Source organism: Hyperolius riggenbachi, chromosome 12 (assembly GCF_040937935.1).
Source record: "Hyperolius riggenbachi isolate aHypRig1 chromosome 12, aHypRig1.pri, whole genome shotgun sequence".
Lineage (NCBI taxonomy): Eukaryota > Metazoa > Chordata > Amphibia > Anura > Hyperoliidae > Hyperolius > Hyperolius riggenbachi.
This window is the reverse complement of record NC_090657.1, coordinates 85,522,575-85,542,481: the sequence shown is the minus strand read 5'-3', so window position 1 is coordinate 85,542,481 and position 19,907 is coordinate 85,522,575. Positions and strand designations below refer to the sequence as shown.

At 43.9% G+C, this 19,907-nt stretch overlaps 1 protein-coding gene across 2 annotated transcripts in view; it reads left to right on the top strand.

The window, feature by feature from the left end:
• The window catches only part of PSME3 (proteasome activator subunit 3), a 37,606-nt gene extending 30,340 nt beyond the window's left edge, over window positions 1–7,266 (top strand). For both annotated transcript variants that reach the window (XM_068263815.1, XM_068263816.1), the window contains exons 7-11: window positions 1,161–1,229; window positions 2,320–2,387; window positions 3,603–3,657; window positions 4,189–4,275; window positions 6,777–7,266. In XM_068263815.1, coding sequence (XP_068119916.1) covers window positions 1,161–1,229; window positions 2,320–2,387; window positions 3,603–3,657; window positions 4,189–4,275; window positions 6,777–6,857 — 360 coding nt within the window. In that variant the 3' untranslated portion in view covers window positions 6,858–7,266. The remainder of the gene's footprint in view (window positions 1–1,160; window positions 1,230–2,319; window positions 2,388–3,602; window positions 3,658–4,188; window positions 4,276–6,776) is intronic.
• The last annotated feature ends 12,641 nt before the right edge of the window (window positions 7,267–19,907 follow it).

Below are 19,907 nucleotides of genomic sequence, written 5' to 3'. Positions count from 1 at the left end.
CTCTCTAAACCTAGGTGTCTCTTATATTCCAGAGCGTCTTATATGCCAAAAAAGCATTTTCTCCAACATGCAAATTTCCAGTGATCCTGGGAGAAATTAAATCCAAGCAATAAAAGCTCTCTAGCTGCTGGTTTGTTGATAATTTGTCAGCTAATTGATCAGATACCAGGATTGATTGGCTTAAAGTGTTCCTGTGATGGGGGAACAAATGGATTTTACTTACTTGGGGCTTCTTCCAGCCCTCTGTAGTCCTTGAGCTCCCTCTGTGTCCTCCCAGTTCAATCCATTGTGCTGCTGTAACACCCATAAAACGCTGCAACTGGCCAAGTCACGTGCTTCAGCGTATGCTTCGTCCTGGCTGCATTCCTCCTCGTTCACACTCCCAAGGCCAGGAGCATTTTGCACATGCGCAGTTCTTACAGACTTGTAACTGCAGTAGCCCCTGGGTTGTGGACATTCATTTGGCTACAGAAGCCCAACATATCGGACCAGGAGGACACCAAGACAGCAGCTGTGCTACAATTATGTCTCATGCAAGAGAGGCTGGTCCTAATGTGAAACATACATTTATCACAAACTCGTCTACAACGTCTATATTCTATTTTTATATGTGCTACCTACATGGTGCCATAATATTGAAATGGAGCCCCAGACAGGGCTTTTTAGTGTCACATAGACTACTTTGTGTGGTCTTTGTTGTGTAATGAATGTCTTCTGAGCTGAATGACAGTCGGACATAGTGACGCTGTGTTAAAGGTGGTGTTCCTAATATTCCCCCTGCCTTTGATGAGATCTTCTCTGCCTTGGCTTCAGGAAGAGGAAGTGATGTGAAATCTCCCCATTGGGGAAAAGGCAATAAAGGTACTATGAGTTTGAACCTTCTTTTCTGTATCTGAAGGGGATAGATTCTTCAGTCACAACGTTCTATCCGATAGAACATTGTGACTGAAGTTCTACTTCAGTGTTTGGACCATGCATATTTCTTTCTGCTCCTAAAACACAGCAGTTTAGTACCATATGTTATTACTACTACTGAGTACCAGTGGGGAAATAATGGGGAAAATATAGTTCTGTTATGTTGCTGCAGCATTTAAGCTAAAATTATACACTAAAAATGGTTTTCTTCTGTGCATTATGTGATGTTTACTTTCTTAACACAGGTAAAAATGTGGGTTCAGCTTCTTATTCCAAGGATAGAGGATGGTAACAATTTTGGAGTGTCTATCCAGGTAAACCTCACTTTTACTGCAGATATAACATATCAGAAGTGCCACTTTGATAACCAGAAACTTAGCGTTTGGCCCCACATCACAAATGTTGTCGGAAGCCTCTATACAGGGTGACACTACTCGGATGTGTGTGTTTTGCTTTAGTCTCGCTCTATATTAGGCTCTTTAATTTGAGAAACCAATTAAAAACCAATCTTTTACATAATTGACCTTTACATCTAGGTGTGAAAGAAACAGGACAACACTGTTGTATCTAACACACTTGGTAACACTACAGGGAGTAACTGATTTATTATTTTGTTCTTTCATTTCAAAACAGGCTTTTAGCTAAATAAATGTTTGGATTAGATAACCTTTAGGGACACTGTTTACCAAACTATCTGGTACATTCATATATGTGCCTTGAGTTGATGTAATTAGTAAGAATACTAAGAGAGCAACTCAGCAGCTCGGGTTGACCCCAAAACACTAGGGCAGTATAGGGGACCAAAAGAGACTGAAAAGCCCTCCTACTAAAAAGCAATGCTTAGTGTGGATTGCCTTCTTAAAATAGAGGGTATTTGCAATTATTCAGCATTAAGTAAACATCTGTGGTTACCCACAATGCACTACTACTGAATATGCAACTTATCTCTTTATGCCCCTGAAGCCAGGTTTGCATCCAGAACCGCTGGTGTAAAGCAAGCCCATAGCTTCAAATTTTACAGATCCACATTAACCCATTATGCCGACAGCCTGTTTCAGACTTTTAGTCCTCCTCAGTGCATGGCAGGAATTGATATGGCTGTATGGGATAGGGCTTGGACCAGTACATCAGAGAAACCAAGCAGCTTGGGGTGACTAAACGGCACTAGGAAAGTATAGGGGGACTAAAAGAGACCAAAAACTGAGACTGCTTAGAAATACTGAAAAAGACATAAAATGAATGGCAAGCAGAGGTGGTTTTTTTTTTTTGTTTTTTTTTTTTTTTTCTTTCTGTGTTCAGAGTGTTCTGAATTTGGCAAAACCAAAGAATTTTAAACTATACATTTTAGCTGAACTAAGTTGACAGTTTTAATGATTTCTGCTCTTCTGTTTCATTCCTATTTAGGAAGAGACTGTGACTGAATTACGAACAGTAGAGAGTGAAGCAGCATCTTATCTCGATCAGATTTCCAGGTGGGATATTGCAGAATGAAGCTTTTGTTACTGTTGGGTTATCCCCTCAACTAAGAAGCATATAAAAACATGCATCAATGTCTTAGGAACCTGCAGATGAGCAGACAAAAAATAATGACTTCAAGCAAGTGGAAACTGTTTTAGTGGCTACCACACAAAAATGAATGAAGCCCTGACATTAGAAAATCGACAGTTTCATAACGTTGCTGTTGAATGTTGTAAATAAATGCACGGCTACGTGCCAAGACACCATTTCCACACTAATGTTCTGCTGGAGCAGTATGTTCAAAACTGCCTCACGGGGGGGGGGTCAGGGATTATTGGTCATGGCTGTGAAACTACTGATACTGATTGATGTTGGTTTTCCCATAGACAAGTGCATGGGCTCCCAGAGCCTTGGGGGTAATGAAGTTCAGTAATTGTTTCAGGCTGAAGCTTTTCAACATGAAGTTGAGTTTCTTTTGTTTTTGTTTTGAAAAGCAGCAGCCCTTGTGCTCATAGTTCTGCAAATCTTGTCACAGGAAACCTTTTGTATGGGTGGCAGTGTGGTTAGCACTGTTTCCTTTAGCTTCAGGTTTGGAACTTGGCTAATGCTGGGTTTACACCATACAATTTTCTGTTAGATTTACCTGCCAGATAGATCGTAAGATAGATACATTTCCAACATGTTGAACTTTATCTATCTGCCAAGCAATTGGGCATTGTTCTACTCGGCAGGAGATAAACAGACAATGCACCAGAGTAGACCAGTCTCTACAGAAAATAATCTAATTATGCATTCTAACAGAAGAATCTAACAGAAGAATCTAACAGAAAATTGTATGGAGTAAACCCAGCATAAGACAATCTGCATGGTGTTTACATGGGTTGGCTCTGAGTAATCTGGTTACCTCCCACATTTCAAAATTCCTAAGAATGTGCTGGTTGGTAATTTTGGTTTTCCACCAAAGTAAAGCACTATGGGAAATATTACAGCACCATATAAATGCACAATAATGGGTTGGACAGTGCACTGCAGAGGTGCACTTAGTCTCAAGTATATCCATACACTTTAATAGTTAGATCAAAGTCTGCTAATAATTTGTGGCACTTGGTTACTGTTGATAGCCCAAGCAACTCCATTATCATGTATTGAAGTGACATGACCCTAGTGTTTACCTGTGTCCATGCTAGCAAACTATTTTGCATCTTTAAAGTACTGTTTTTACCCTTTAGATACTATATTACTCGGGCGAAACTGGTTTCCAAAATAGCAAAATATCCCCATGTGGTAAGTTCTTGACGTTGCAAATAAATTGTGTGTTTTATAGGTTAGTCTATAAGTATTTCTAAGACAACCACTGTCTCCCTCCTGCCCCACTGTGATTGGCTGTGGCGCTGATTGGCTGGTGCGCGCGTGCTGTGGGATGGCTCGCTCATGCTTGCTCCGTGCAGTGTAGCAAGCTCGACCAGCTAGTAGTACCATAACGTATGTGATTGTGCCTTTCTCTCTTTATTACATTGCGTTCTTTCTGAATATGTTATGCTGTTCTTTCATCATTTAGTGTGTGTTGTAAATCCATTGTTAAACGCATATATGCAAAGAGGGCGACGAAAAAATGTCTCGCCCTGCTATTGGAATTTTTTGTGGCGTAGATTACTATTCCCTTACAGTCTATGGTGGCGCTCAAATGTCCGGAACCCTTTTCGTTGTTAAACACTTGTATCACGTATTAACCACTCCTTTGCTTTTGTCTTAATATATATTTTTTTTATTAAATGTTTTTTTCACTGTTAATGAGTGTGTTTTAATCTCTTGCAGGAAGACTATCGGCGTACTGTGACAGAAATCGATGAAAAGGAGTATATAAGCTTACGGCTAATCATATCAGAGCTGAGAAACCAATATGTAAATAGCACCTGCTAATACATCTGTTCTTTCTGTTGCTTTTTATTGTCTGTGAAATCATCCTAACTGCCTTATACAGCATCTTGCCGCTTCTACGCATACTTTAAAGGGAAGGTCCAAGCAAAATAAAAAAATGAGTTTCACTTACCTGGGGCTTCTACCAGCCCCATGCTGCCATCCTGTGCCCTCGTAGTCACTCACTGCTGCTCCAGTCCCCCGCTGGCAGCTTTCCGACCTCGGAGGTCGGCGGGACGCATTGCGTACGTTTTTACGCATTCCCACTAGTGCAGGAACATTAACACATACATTTTTACGCGTTACTGGTTCTATGCGTAAATTGTTAAACCCAAAGTATGCCCAAAGTTAATCGTTTGAGCAGTATGTTTAATCTGCTGTTAGTTTATGAACTCCTGATGTCTTCCTGTCAGTTAGGCTGCTTCACAATGGATATATTTGGTCCAAACTGATCCTCTTCTCCATTAGATTAGTCACACCATTTTACGTCCTATGTGCAAACTCGGTTACTAATGAGGATGGTTGGTTACATTTTATGGTACTTTTAATCAAATTTATGCAGCTTAAAAAATGAACCAAACTGGTCATGGGGATTCTTCATATTTTCTTTACAGAGCAAACTTGTAGGTTTGTGCGTGGCCACACTGGCCATTGTCAATAGCCCGCTTTAGAATTGCATGTCCCTTTTGCGTTTTTCCTTTTTTTTTTTTTTTTAAAATTGGACAGCATTTTGCAACATGACCACAAAGATGTCATCTGGCCTCCCTACTTGCTATCACATTTTGCGATTTAAACTGCGCCACTGCCATTCAGTAAGTGTGTTTGAATATAAAAAAAAAAACCATGATAATCCCCATGAAATGGGCTCGTGTAAAACCTGATTTTTACAACCTACTGTTTGTGATTGGTGGAAAAAGTAATTTTTAGTGTATTTTACTCTAGAACAAATGTACTATACTTATATGTATTCAGTTAAAATTGTTAAATTTTTCACACTAGTGGTCCTTTTAAGGGTACAAGGCTTTAGACTTCATATACAAAGTGGTCCTAGTGGAATAATCACATTACTGTTCATATGTACACAGAAGTAAATTTTAATTATTTTGCTGGACATGAAAGACTAATCTGTACATTAAGTTCCATAAATAGAATTAGGAATTTTTCAGGATTAACATTTTAAAGACCATTTTAATTTTCCAGAGGCTGCTTTCTAGGCCCCTGTGTGTATGGGTCGTCCATCTTCTTTGTCCCTGGTGATATATAGCGCGACCACAGTGCATGCTGGGAGATGTAGTCCTTTAATGTCTTACGTCTCCCGACCTGGATACAGTCACATTGATGGACTTCATCTCCCAGCATGCATTGCGACAGCCGAGGCTATGCAATATTCCCTCGAGCACTGTGATCTTTGCTGCAGTAGGGACAGGGCAGATGGACTGCATATAGACGGAGGGGGCTATAGAGGGGGCAGACTCCCAAAGTTATGGGCTTGCTGCTCCTCACCCAACAGCCCATACCATTTACAAACCTCTCCTGGGTGGATGTTATTATGTATATTGTACTCATATGATTCTAATTTTACATTAAATGGAATCTGAAGTGAAAAATGAGCTTCAGGTTTCATACACGCCTATGTAGAGGGAATGCTCTGGATACCATAAAGTCCATCCTGTTGTTCCTGCACTGTCCCCAGTTAAAGTTGTGCATCCTACTTTGTCATTGCAAGGGGCAAGGAGGTTGAGCGGAATTCACGGAATTATTCAGCTTTCGGAACTGCTTGGGTCTCCAAGTAGTTTAGAAGTGGTGTGCATCTGTGGGGTGCGCTCGAGCATGGGCGCCGCACGCTCGAGCATGACTACTTTGGGACGCAAGTAGTTCCGAAAGGCTGCCTGAGGAGTACTGAAGAAGTAGTTCTAGTAACTTTAACCAAGGGTGGGACTGGGGTGGACCGAGGACCTAGGAAGGCTCTATGGTAACCAGAGACTTCCCTCTACGCTAGTATGTATCAACCCTGAACGAGTATGCAGATCAAATGTTCTGACTTCCCTGACCACATGGGTCTCTAGTTGTATAACAGGAAAAAATGGCAGCGCTTTCAAATGCAGACTGCACCCGAGATGACCAACTGCATAGATGTGTAGAGCCCAAATCACAGGCAGATTACACAACTTTCATTCAAAACAGATGCAGCAAATGGAGGATGTTAGCTTCCAAAACCGTTTGCACGCAGATTGTTCAGTACTAGACTATTCCACGGCAAAGACGTGCCCTTACGGAAGAGACCTAACCACTAACGAACAATGAAAACCAAGGGGGGCTGGTAGCTGCTAGCCACACATTGTCTACACATTTGGCTGTGCTCTAGTTGTATAGTCACCCCCGACGCTCAGGGAGTCTGCATCAACAGCCTCTGTGTTTCTCCCATTATTTCAGCTATGATTTCTGTTTTCAGTTTCGTAACCTTGCCTTGTGTGTCTTTCTTCCAGGTGACCTTGCATGACATGATCTTCAAAAACATAGAGAAAATCAAGAGGCCCAGAAACAGCAATGCTGAAACTCTCTACTAACCAGCAGTGTGTCCACACAAACCTTTCCAACTTCTTAGTTCAGTTACATTTTAATTTTCTTCTTCCTTTTGAACTGAAAAAGGAACATAGACCATCATTGCCTTTTTTTGAACTTGAAACATCCTGTCCACCAAGAAGGAATTATCTGGTCTGGAAATGTTTGCTAGTTTTTAATTAGATATATAAACTTTCTTCCTTTCCCTTTACCCCGGATTCATCAGTTAAAAACCTATATTTTGAAAGCCCTGGTCTTGGGCCTATTGAAGCCTTATCACAATTGGAGCGCTTGAATGCTGGAATGCTGCAATGGATGTATTGCAGTCTCTTGAACAGAACACTGTTGCCATGTTGCCCAGTAAAGGATCACTTGTTCTGGATATCTGATTCTATAAAGGGTTCTGTAAAATAAGTAATCTGTTATGCGATAGAACAATTGCTCACAGTGGGTGTTTTGTTGCTTTAGTGAATCTTTGTACCAGGGCATCTTAACAGGATATGACAATCAAGTCTACACAAGTTTTTCATAGTACCAATGTTTAGGGCCCTTTTACACTTGTCATGTTGCATTACTATTTTCCACTGCAACTTGTAGCAATGACTATTAAAGTAATTTTTTTATTTTTTTTTAACCCGGTGCGATTGTTCCAAATCGCACTGCACCAAGTGTGAAAGGGTTCTCAAAATGGACCTAATCACTTCAATATAACCTCCATATGTAGTGTAGCAAAAATTACCTAAATGGAACCTGCTTACAGCAATCAAGTGTACCTTGGTTACTGTGAGATTGCTTCCTGGCTCTAATTAAGTCCTGCTTTTGTGGTAATGCTAACTGGATAGCCGACTACTTTGTTGGCAGCTCATGAAAGCCTAGCTTTCTCTGCGCACTCTAGCCTGATGCTTCTGCTCACACACAAATTGTCCTGTTACATTTCAAAGCACACAGAGTAGGAAAGCACATGCTGCACAAGCCTCCGCCTACTTGTGTACTTTGAACTGGCACCAGATGATCTGGGTGTAAGCAGAAGCGTCAGGCTTGAGTTAACACTTCAATTTAAGTTGGGCTGAAGACTTATTCTTGTTGCTGACAAAGTAAGCAGATCTTGGCATATTATCTCATTATAACAAGGAAGCAAGCCTTTTCTCCATCAAAAGTACACATGTGGTTCTATCCATTTCAGTTTTGCTGTTCTGTGTGTCTTGTGACAAAATCACATTGTAGAGTTAATGTCCATTTAAAATATTACCAGTACTGCAATACCATACCACTCAATTCCTGTTGCATTTGAGGTGGTATTGTATTTGGTGGTGGCAGTTAACCATGTTTTTAAATCTTACCTGCCTTTGAGCCTGTTGTAACAAGCCATTGATCAGTACAGCCTGCCGCCACTAGGGACATCTCTACCTCAGTGGGGCTGCTAGTTCCTACTGAGCAGTCTATAATTGTCAACCTTGGCCCCGCTTACAAAATGGACGCTGCAGTGTCAGTAGATGAGTCTGGTATTAAAGGAAAAAAACATCCATCAGTACTCACAAGATTTTCCACATGCTTTGTTTTTTCTACACCCAACACCCCAAAGGACACTGATTTTGGGGATTCGCTTCCATTTTTTTATGATTATGAAAAATAGAATGGGATGTCAAAATCATCCAAACAAAAAAAAAAACTCTCTACGGCCTTGTTTTAACTACTTTGCTTGTTACCTCCTTTAGAACTTGCAGAGTATTTGTGTGAAGTGATAAAATATAATTTAGTCATGAGTGGTTTAAAATGTTTAACGTTAAAGTCACTTTTTTTTCCCCCTCCTACATTTTTAATAAATCTTTGTGTCAAGACAGCAGGATAAGCTTTGTAATATGTACGTGTTACCTCTCTTGTCCTATGCTGCCTGCACAGGCTGGGGAAATATCCAAGAAGCTGGACAAAGTGTTTTTACACTTTTTTTTTTTTTCTTTTAACCTTTTTGTTGTTGTTGTTTTTGTGCACAGTTATATCTAGTGAGATATAGTGGGTATTTCACAGAGACAATGTTGTTTTTATATGTGACCACTCCGCTATCTAGGCGTAAGAAGTGTAGGTAACTGGACAAACTTTATTTTTATTTTTTTCTACCTGAACAGTTTTCAGTGAGCTATTAGAATATCTGAATTGACAATATGAAGAGAACCAGCATATGGTTGCGTTTCTTGCAGCCTTACTAGTCCCAGCTGTTTGCAAAAATCAATCACAGCTGTACCCAGGAAATGTCGGGACTGCCTGAACTTTAACCCAGTGGAAGTGCAGACACTGCCACCTTTGCTGCCAGCCTCTGCACAAATGCAGAGATTGGAGTATGGTCACATGGGAGATGGGGCAGGATTGCCAAAAACTTGAATGTCCTTTGCCAGTTGGGCACTTACTGGGGCTCTGTGGTGCATGGTGGTCCCGAACAGCTGAGAGTAATAAAAACAATGCAGGTAATTCAGCTAGTCCTACAGCTTGATTCATTTATCGGGGAAGCTTGGCTGGACTTAGTTGAATGCAGTTTCCAAAGTTTAGTCTGTTGCTGAAAAATTAATTTTTTTTGGGGGGGGGGGGGGGGGGGAGAGGGTTAAGCGTTAGGCCTTTACTTGAATAAAAGTGTCCACAGCAGAAGATCTTCTGGTCATCTAGACTATATAACTACTTGTTTCACATACAGCAAAGTCCCCGTTATTCAGAACTCGGGCAACCAGAAGTATCAACTCGCTGCCATGCCTGAGGAATAACAGGGAATATGTTTTCGGCAGGTTTTGAGGCTCTTAAAATACTTGCCGAGCCTCCAGCAACGTCTACTGGGGACTCTCCTGTACTTGGGTACAGCTTCAGCTTGTGTTGTCCCAAAGCCTCCAACCTTGAGAATGATGGGCAAAAATCTGAAAGACAATACAGTATCTTGATGGTGCCTATAGAGCTGTACAGTGAGCACTTGATAAATTAAGCCTAGGTACCGGTATTCTGTTACTATCTGTGCTGCTCATATTTTTGGACTTGTATTTTCAATTTTGAAAGACAAATACTTGTTATCCAAGTCAATAGTTAGGTCATCAGGTTAGAAAATAACCCGACATTTGGCAAAGGTGAGTATTGTATGAACTACAGAATACATATGTGATATCTGCAGGCTGACTGATCTGAGGGGAGGACAGATATGTTAATTTGTGTGCCTTCTTGTCTGTCATTGGAAGAGGTTACTTGAGCACATTACTTGGTGCCAATTTCCTGTGGCAGAATTATCCCAGTAATATATAATTCGTTTTTATTCTGTGACTGTGCCTATATCTATTGCTGGAGTCACTCTGTCTGACATGCACTCCTGCTTGGTCACTTTTGCAGTCTGCCAGTGCTGTTAATGAAAGGTAGAAACCTCATGCACTGTGGAGGCAAGCACCTTACCTATTCAGCAAGTTGTAACTTGTCCCCTGAGTAAAATGAGTCCCAGACATTGAATTTTTGCCCCTCATTTTCTGTGGTAATGGGAAGTGAGGGAATCCTTTTTTTTGAGGTACATTTACACTAACGTTTCTAGGATGGGTTTGAACCTCTGTCAGGTATCTGTCCTGACTTCCAACACACTCTCCAGCTAGGGTACATACTGAGACATAGACATAAGTAAACTACCTTCCTTGTTTTAAAAGACACCTGAAATAAGAGGTATGTGGAGGCTGCCATATTGATTACCTTTTAAACAATATCAGTTGCCTGGCAGCCCTGCTGAACTCTTTGGTTGTAGTAGTGTCTGAATCACACACCAGAAACCAGCATGCAGCTAATCTTTTGAGATTTGTCAGAAACCTCTGATCTGCTGCATGCTCGTTTGGGGTCTATGGCTAAAAGTACTAGAAGCAGAGGATCAGCATGATAGCCTGGCAATTTGCATTAAATATGGCGGCCTTCATTCTCCCCTCACTTCAGGTGTCCTTTAACCATTTTTCTGAATGAATGTTCAGAGTTTGAATGTATAGAACTCCACCCACCACCATTTCCACCCAAGTGCAGGTATGTATTTGACGCCTTCCTGTCTGGCGCTCATCACTGGGTGACGCTTGCTTGAGTAAGGTCTACTGGCTGCAATATCGGCTTGTATGGGCTCCTATGGGAGGTTTCATTGATTGACTAAACCAGTGATCTTCAAACTTGGCTTTCCAGCTGTTAAGGAACTACAAGTCCCACAGTGCATTCGCCTTTATGAATCATGACTGTAGCTTTTAAGACTCCTGCAATGCACTGTGGGACTTGCAGTTCCTTAACAGCTGGAGACCCAAGTTTGCAGATAACTGGACTAAACTGATTTGAAGAATGCTGCAAAATGAAGTGTGTGCGTTTGTGTGCTCATGCGTGTGTGCAATGGCCGCACAACTGGTTTACATTGCGCATGCACCTTCATTCACCTCCACCCACCCTGTCAAGTAGCAAGGAACTCAGTTCTCTGTAAGGTTTTCCAAGTCTGCTGTCTTTTTATGTTGCTAATCCTCTTAATTCCATTTGTTTTTGCAATTAAGACTTGGTGCACACATTGCCTAACAAAACAATGGCAGGCAGTCCTTCCTTATAAGCAGACGTCTCCATTATTCTATCATGGCATTGCTCATTTTATATGTATTCTCCACAATGGAAGTAGCATACCTTGTGCTATGTCATGAATGGGGTGGGACAGTGACCTTCAGTAATGGTGCTCATTCTGCAGGGTGTAGCTCACATCTCTAGATTACTTTGCATTTATATGGAATTATATACATGTAAAGTGGTTGCTTGTAGAAACCAGTTAGCAAGCAATTAAATATGTGGAACTACTACTAAAATATTGGTGGGCAAAAGCTTTGTGTACTTGTCCTTAAAGGGGAACTGTAACCAAGAATTGAACTTCATCCCAATCAGTAGGCGATACCCCGTTTCCCATGAGAAATCTTAACTTTTTCTCAAATAGATCATCAGTGGGGTCTGTTTGGCTTATATTGTAGTGAAACCCCTCCCACAGTGTTTCCTTTCTGTGATCCTTGTTTGTTTCCAACTGTCAAGCAACCAATAGCTCCCTCTGCACATAAGCATATCTATAAAACAAAACAAAAAATGTTTAGCCTATTGCATTGTTAGTGGGCATGGTTAATGATAATAGCAGTTGGTGCTGTCTAGGTAAAGATGACATGTAGGCTCATTGTGGATCAACAACATGAACGAATTACAAGGCAAATAATCATTTCTTGATCTTATTTTTTTTCTTTTCCTACTATTGTTCTGTAAAGTTTTTCTGTAAGTGTGGTTAGACCCAACTCCAGACTGTACAGTTTGTATTAAATTTGCATGCAAGTCCAACATTAGTTTGACCATATCTCTACGCAAGTCTAGCCCATACTCCCAAATGTTGCTGAGGGATAAAGCTGGGAAAGGGACAATTATAATAATGGTACACAAACCATCTTGTCATGTTTTCACTTTTGTTTGTGTCTTCCCTGGAGAGACACTCCTCTCACTATAAAGGCCAAGCTCTACTGCAAGATTTATTTTGTACCTACTCTGGAGTAAATTCTTCATGTATTCATATCGCCCACTGGAGGCTGCTAACCATATTATTGGCTTGCTTCCAAATTCTCTATAGCAGTGATGGCTAACCTTGGCACTCCAGCTGTGGTGGAACTACAAGTTCCATGAGGCATTGCAATACTCTGACAGCTCTAAGCATAACTCGGGGAGGCAGAGGCATGATGGGATTTGTAGTTTTATCATAGCTGGAGGGCCAAGGTTAGCCATCACTGCTCTATAGTGTTTACTCCAGATGGAAAGTCAAGCCCATGACAGAGTTGTGGGTGTCACTAGAGCAATGTGGGAGGAGGTTTCACCAATGGATATACATAGCAATAAAAACCTGATAGAGGCTCAAACTCCCTACGGCTGTTCCAGAACTTCAAAATAAGTTGTTTTTGTTTTTTGTGTGGTTTTCTTTTTTTGTCAGGAAGTAGAGTTTAAACTGAAATCTGGTCAGTAATTTGACTTGCTCCAGTTTGCACATCGTCATTGCTCTCTATACTGCAGTGAGCAAGTTATCATTTCATATAGCGTTCCTGATTCATTTCACCCATGTTTACCAATCTACCAGAACTGAATGATATTCCAACCTCCAAGATGTAGAGGCAGACATTTTCTTAGCTATGTTTATATTCGATCAGCAGGGACCCATTATTGGTCTTCTGTGATTATTGCTTCTCTGTGATCTGGCGGTCTGTGTCATTGTTGTTCCCCAACCCCCGCCAACAAAAAAACAATGACTGCTTGTCACCATGGTGAAATTTTTTATATACAGCTTTGTTTCTGGAATTTGCTTTCTACAAACAAATTCTCAGCCTTTCCATGCCTGTATTTATCTCCATTTTTCTAAGATTCAGTGTCTTTAGCTTCCAGATTGTATATGTTTCACTTCCTTTTTCGAATGGTGGTGTCCCGGCCTTAAATTGTATATTTTTCTTTTTTAAACTTGTCATTTTGGTTCTTTATTGTAAAATGTTTTGACTAGTTTTTTTTTGTTATTGCTGAAATGACATACGATTTTAAAATGCCAAGTTATTAAAAATGTTCATCAAACATGTCTTTACAAATGGTTTCTGTCAGTTTTTATTTCTTTTTTTTCCTTTTTAACAAACCACTTTTAGTGTTGGAACAGTCTGGATGTGGGTCAGATACAAAAAAAAATCTAACTTCCAGACATCTCCATTACTATTGATAACATGTCCATCCAGTCTGTCCATCAGCCACGCTGCCTGGGTGTCACCCTTGGCTTAACGCACACACACTCTATCTTCAGGTTGTGACACCAATTCCAACTTCATCCAGAGATGCTACCCAAAGCTGCTCCTCCAACACTGTATGGATGTCCAGCCCTTGCATTACTTGCGAGGCTCCAGTTCTTATCCACAACAGCCCCTGTTCTATGAATCTCCCTCCCCTCTACCCATAAGGCACGCTCCCACCTTCACTCATTTAAGCAAGTCTTAAGGTGCATACAACGCACTACTAAAGAGAACGGCGGGTCCGTCAGACCGTCCCACTGGGCGGTTGTTCTGACAGTAGTGCGTGTGTACAGTCTGTCTGCAGACTGATAAGGCTGTTTCTGAACGATCCCCTCAGCGGATCGTTCATAAACAGCCTTATCAGTCTGCAGACAGACTGTACACACACACTACTGTCGGGAGAACGACCACCCAGCGGGAGGGTCTGACGGACCAGTCGTTCTCTTTAGTAGTGCGTGTGTACGCACCTTTTTAAGGGGATACTGTCGGGGGGAAATGATTAGAACTTACCTGGGGCTTCTAACGGTCTCCCGCAGACATCCTGTGCCCGCGCAGCCACTCACCTATGCTCCGGCCCCGCCTCCGGTTAGCTTCTGGAATTTCAGACTTTTAAGTCTGAAAACCATTGCGCCTGCGTTGCCGTATCCTTGATCCTGCTGATGTCACCAGAAGCGTACTGTGCATGCCTGGTATGGTCTGTGCCTGCGCAGTGCGCTCCTGGTGACATCAGCATGATTGAGGACATGGCAACACAGGCGCGGGCACAGGATGTCTGCGGGGGACCGTTAGAAGCCCCGGGTAAGTTCAACTCATTTTCCCCTGACCCCCCCCTACAGTATTCCTTTAAAGACTGATCTGTTTACCATAACCTACCTGCCATCTTCATAGCTCACACTTGAAAGATTAATGAAATATCTTAGACCAATTTTACCACCTTCCATGTAGTATGAGAGCCTTAAGGTGCGATCTACTGAGCGGATCGTTCAGGAACAGCCTTATCAGTCTGCCGACGGCGCGTACACACGCACTACTGTCGTTGGCTTCTGTAGTGCGTGTGTACACACCTATACTCTACACCTGTCTTTCTCAACCAGGGTTCCCTGGAACCCCAGGGTTCCTTGAGTACTCTGCAGGGGTTCCTTGGCATTTTCCCCCATCGTGGGGATGTATAATGGAGCTCACTATAATAGGTGGTACTGTAACACGAAGCACTAAATTAGGGGCTTAGGAGGCAGTATAATGAGTTGCACTGTAATAGGGGTAGTGAAATAAACAGCCACACATACTTTTAAAGACCATGCCTCCTGCAAAATAAATGCAGGGGTTCCTCGAGATCAAAAAATTGTTTGCAGGGGTTCCTTGAGATCCAAAAGCAATTTGCAGGGTTCCTCCAGGGTAGAAAGGCTGCTCTGCACAGTCTATTCCATTGAGCTAAACTCCCCATCAGATAGAAATCTTTGCAAGATGCTGCACACAAAGATGCTGTACACATTCAAAAGATCCGTATCTGCAAAAGATCTGTTCCTGCAAAAGATCCGTTCCTGCAAAATGTATTCATAGTCTGATATCTGCAGATCTCATACACACCATGTTTAACCACTTGAGGACCCACCCTTTACCCCCCCCTTAAGGACCAGCGCTGGTTTGATTGATCTGTGCTGGGTGGGCTCTGCAGCCCCCAGCACAGATCAGGGTGCAGGCAGGGAGATCAGATTGCCCCCCTTTTTTCCCCCCTATAGGGATGATGTGCTGGGGGGGTCTGATCTCTCCTGCCTGCTGTGGGTGGCGGGGGGGGGGCACCTCAAAGCCCCCCTCCGCGGCGAAATTCCCCCCTCCCTCTCCTACCTGCTGCCTCCCCCGGTGATCGGGGCTGCACAGGACGGCTATCCGTCCTGTGCAGCCAGTGACAGGACGTCCCCTGTCACATGGCGGCGATCCCCGGCCGCTGATTGGCCGGGGATCGCCGATCTGCCTTACGGCGCTGCTGCGCAGCAGCGCCGTACAAATGTAAACAAAGCGGATTATTTCCGCTTGTGTTTACATCTAGCCTGCGAGCCGCCATCGGCAGGCCCGCAGGCTATTCACGGAGCCCCCCGCCGTGATTTGACAGGAAGCAGCCGCTCGTACGAGCGGCTGCTTCCTGATTAATTAGGCTGCAGCTGGCGACGCAGTACTGAGTCGCTGGTCCTGCAGCTGCCACTTTGCCGACGCACGTTATGAGTGTGCGGTCGGCAAGTGGTTAACGCTGGTGCCCCCTGCTGGCCATATAGCCATTGTCTATATGCAACTGAAACCCTCTCCTATGACTAGCTGAGTAGCTCAGCTTCTGTTTGAATCAATCACTGCAGACTAGGTGTCATGTGTATGTGCACTTCTTGATTGGCTTACAAGCAGCCTGCAGGCTCTATATAAGCAGCAGAGAACTGTTTGGGAAGTGAGTTTCTCCTGTGTGTTTGGTAAGTTTCAGAGCAGTTGGGGACAAGCTCCTGGGTGTGGCAGATCCAGGGCTTGGCTGCGCTCACATATGGTGTTGCATGCTGGTTCTGGGGCCCCGGGCAGTGAGAGTTCCTGGGGCCCCGGGCTGGCTTGTGCACCATTATTGTTTTTAAATTTTAATGTAGATTCCCATGCAGTTTAGTTAGGAGGGGGGCAGATGAGAGGGTATATCCTGCACGCTGGTGCCCCCTGCTGGCCATATAGCCATTGTCTATATGCAACTGAAACCCTCTCCTATGACTAGCTGAGTAGCTCAGCTTCTGTTTGAATCAATCACTACAGACTAGGTGTCATGTGTATGTGCACTTCTTGATTGGCTTACAAGCAGCCTGCAGGCTCTATATAAGCAGCAGAGAACTGTTTGGGAAGTGAGTTTCTCCTGTGTGTTTGGTAAGTTTCAGAGCAGTTGGGGACAAGCTCCTGGGTGTGGCAGATCCAGGGCTTGGCTGCGCTCACATATGGTGTTGCATGCTGGTTCTGGGGCCCCGGGCAGTAAGAGTTCCTGGGGCCCCGGGCTGGCTTGTGCACCATTATTGTTTTTAAATTTTAATGTAGATTCCCATGCAGTTTAGTTAGGAGGGGGGCAGATGAGAGGGTATATCCTGCACGCTGGTGCCCCCTGCTGGCCATATAGCCATTGTCTATATGCAACTGAAACCCTCTCCTATGACTAGCTGAGTAGCTCAGCTTCTGTTTGAATCAATCACTGCAGACTAGGTGTCATGTGTATGTGCACTTCTTGATTGGCTTACAAGCAGCCTGCAGGCTCTATATAAGCAGCAGAGAACTGTTTGGGAAGTGAGTTTCTCCTGTGTGTTTGGTAGGCAAGTGGTTAACGGACATTCATCTGCAGATCAGATCCACCAGGATGCGGTTTCAGATCTGCAGATGATTGTCAGATATGCAGTAGTGATGGGCCGAACCTCTGATTTTAGGTTCGCGAACTTCCGCGGAAGGTTCGGTTCGCGGAAAAGTTCGCGAACCGCAATAGACTTCAATGGGGAGGCGAACTTTGAAAAATAGAAAAAATTATGCTGGCCACAAAAGTGATGGAAAAGGTGTTTCAAGGGGTCTAACACCTGGAGGGGGGCATGGTGGAGTGGGATACATGCCAAAAGTCCCGGGGAAAAATCTGGATGTGACGCAAAGCAGAGTTTTAAGGGCAGAAATCACATTGAATGCTAAATTGCAGGCCTAACGTGCTTTCAAACATCTTGCATGTGTATACGTCAATCAGGGAGTGTAATTAGAGTACTGCTTCACACTGACACACCAAACTCACTGTGTAACGCACCGCAAATAGCTGTTTGTTGTGTGATGTGACGCCTGTGCTGGACTACTGCGCAACATGGCGAGATTGCTCTTCCTCACTCAGTGATGTCAGGTAATGTGTGACTGACTTCCTTCTCAACTTTCCATGGCACTGTTAAAAAGCTTACGTTTTTTCTTTAAAAATTACATTTTCTACTTGCTGTGTACTTGTTCAGTACCGCTACAATGAGAATCCTATGAAGGCGGGCAAGTCTGACATTGTGACCCCGGGGAATGAGGGATGGAATCCGGTGTGGAGCCTGAGCAACGCTAAACACCCAAGAAGGGCAGCAGGCAGGCAGGCATGCATGCCCGCCCCGAGGTAGTGACCAAAAATAACAATACAGGAGGACTATCTAGGGCTTGCTGTATTTGAAATGAATGTACTTTAAATCCTTTAACGAGAACCAGTTATGGCGGGCAAAGATGACACTACATTCCTTTCACGAGAATCATATGGAGGCGGGCAAGTCTGCCATTTGTGACCTCGGGTAATGGCCGGGGAATGAGGGATGGAATCTGGTGTGGAGCCTGAGCAACGGCTACCACTGCACATCCAAGGAGGGCAGCAGGCAGGCATGCAATACAGGATTTATGAGGCCCTAATTGTAATGAATCAACATTAAATCCTTTAACTGGAATCCGTTATGGAGGGCAAGTCTGACATTGTCACCGCGGGGAATAAAGGTTGGATTCCGTCCCGAAGTGGGAGCCTGCTGAGACCCATGCTGTAGCTGCCCTGACCGTGCTTTGCAGACCAGGCATCTGTGGTCAGATGGACCCTTGAGCCAGCGGAAGACAAACCAAGTCGAAAGCATTTGCCAAGAATGTTTTACGGAGGGCAATTTTTGTTGGCATTATTGTAAATTGTTTGAAAATGTAGATGGTTGTATTTTTAAATTGTTTGAAAATGTAGATGGTTGTATTTTTAAATTGTTTGAAACTGTATCCATTCAAGTGCAAGTTATGCACTGACTGCCAGGTATAATGTGCAGTCACAGATGCAGTGAAAGGTATGCAGTGACTGCAAACAGCCGTTTGTGAAGTGACGGCCGTACTGGACTGGTGCGCACCATGATGAGAGTGCAGGTGATGGTGGCTTTTCAGCCCATATGATCGCCCGGCTGATGTAGCTGAATGACAGAACAGTGACTGTCCAGCTGATCAAATTTGGTCTGACCACAATGAAACAACGACCTTATTATCTTTGGTGTGCCACCCCCACCCAAGACAATCATATAGCCGGCGGTCATTGCTTCATTGTGATACGCAAGCCCCTTCACCGCGGCAAGGTAATGATCACGAAGGGGGATGGGCACATGTACATACCTTTTGTTTTTTGTTGCAGCCGCCTGCAGTTCAGCCATAAAAATTAGGCAGGCATGTGCATGCCCAAGAAAAATTAGTATAGCCTTAAAAATTCTGGAATCCGCCTAGAGTCCTGGACCCTGGTGGTGGTGGCGGAGAAGGCAGTCAAACGGCCTGCAGGCAGAGATGCTGTGTGTGGGGACTGACTTAGTCTTCGGTCGTGCAATAGCCCTCAGGGATCCATGCTTCGTTCATTTTGATAAAGGTCAGGTACTGAACACTGTCATGACTTAGGCGACTTCTCTTCTCAGTGACAATGCCTCCAGCTGCACTGAAGGTCCTTTCTGACAGGACGCTTGCGGCAGGGTAAGAGAGAAGTTGTATGGCAAATTGGGACAACTCTAGCCACAGGTCAAGCATGCGCAACCAGTAGAGCAAGGGTTTATCGTCGCTGCTCGCAGTCGCAGTGTGTACATCCACACTTAAGGCCAGGTAGTCGGCTACCTGCCGGTCCAGGCGTTGGTGGAGGGTGGATCCCGAAGGGCTACTGCGAGGTGTTGGACTAAAGAATGTCCGCATGTCCGACATCACCCCGAGATCGCTGGAGCCTCCTGTCCTTGCCTGCGTGGACTGGTGAGGAGGAGGAGGAATACTGCCAGTGGTACCTTTATTGCGTTGTACTGTCACATCACTCTTAAATGCATTGTAAAGCATCATTGACAGCTTGTTCTGCAAGTGCTGCATCCTTTCCGCCTTGTGTGGAGTTGGTAACAGGTCTGCCACTTTGTGCCTGTACCGAGGGTCTAGTAGCGTGGCCACCCAGTACAGGTCATTCCCCTTGAGTTTTTTGATACGGGGGTCCCTCAACAGGCTGGACAACATGAAAGAGGCCATCTGCACAAAGTCGGATCCAGACGTACTCTCCATCTCCTCTTGCTCTTCCACAGTGACGTCACGCAACTCCTCTTCCTCCCCCCAGCCACGGACAATACCACGGGAACGTGGAGCAGCAGAAGCCCCCTGTGACGGCTGCTGTGGTTGTTCTTCTGCCGCTGCCACCTCTTCCTCCTCCACAGAAACACCTTCCTCATAATCATCCGAGTCTGACTCCTCTTCTTCCTCCTCCTCCTCCCACCT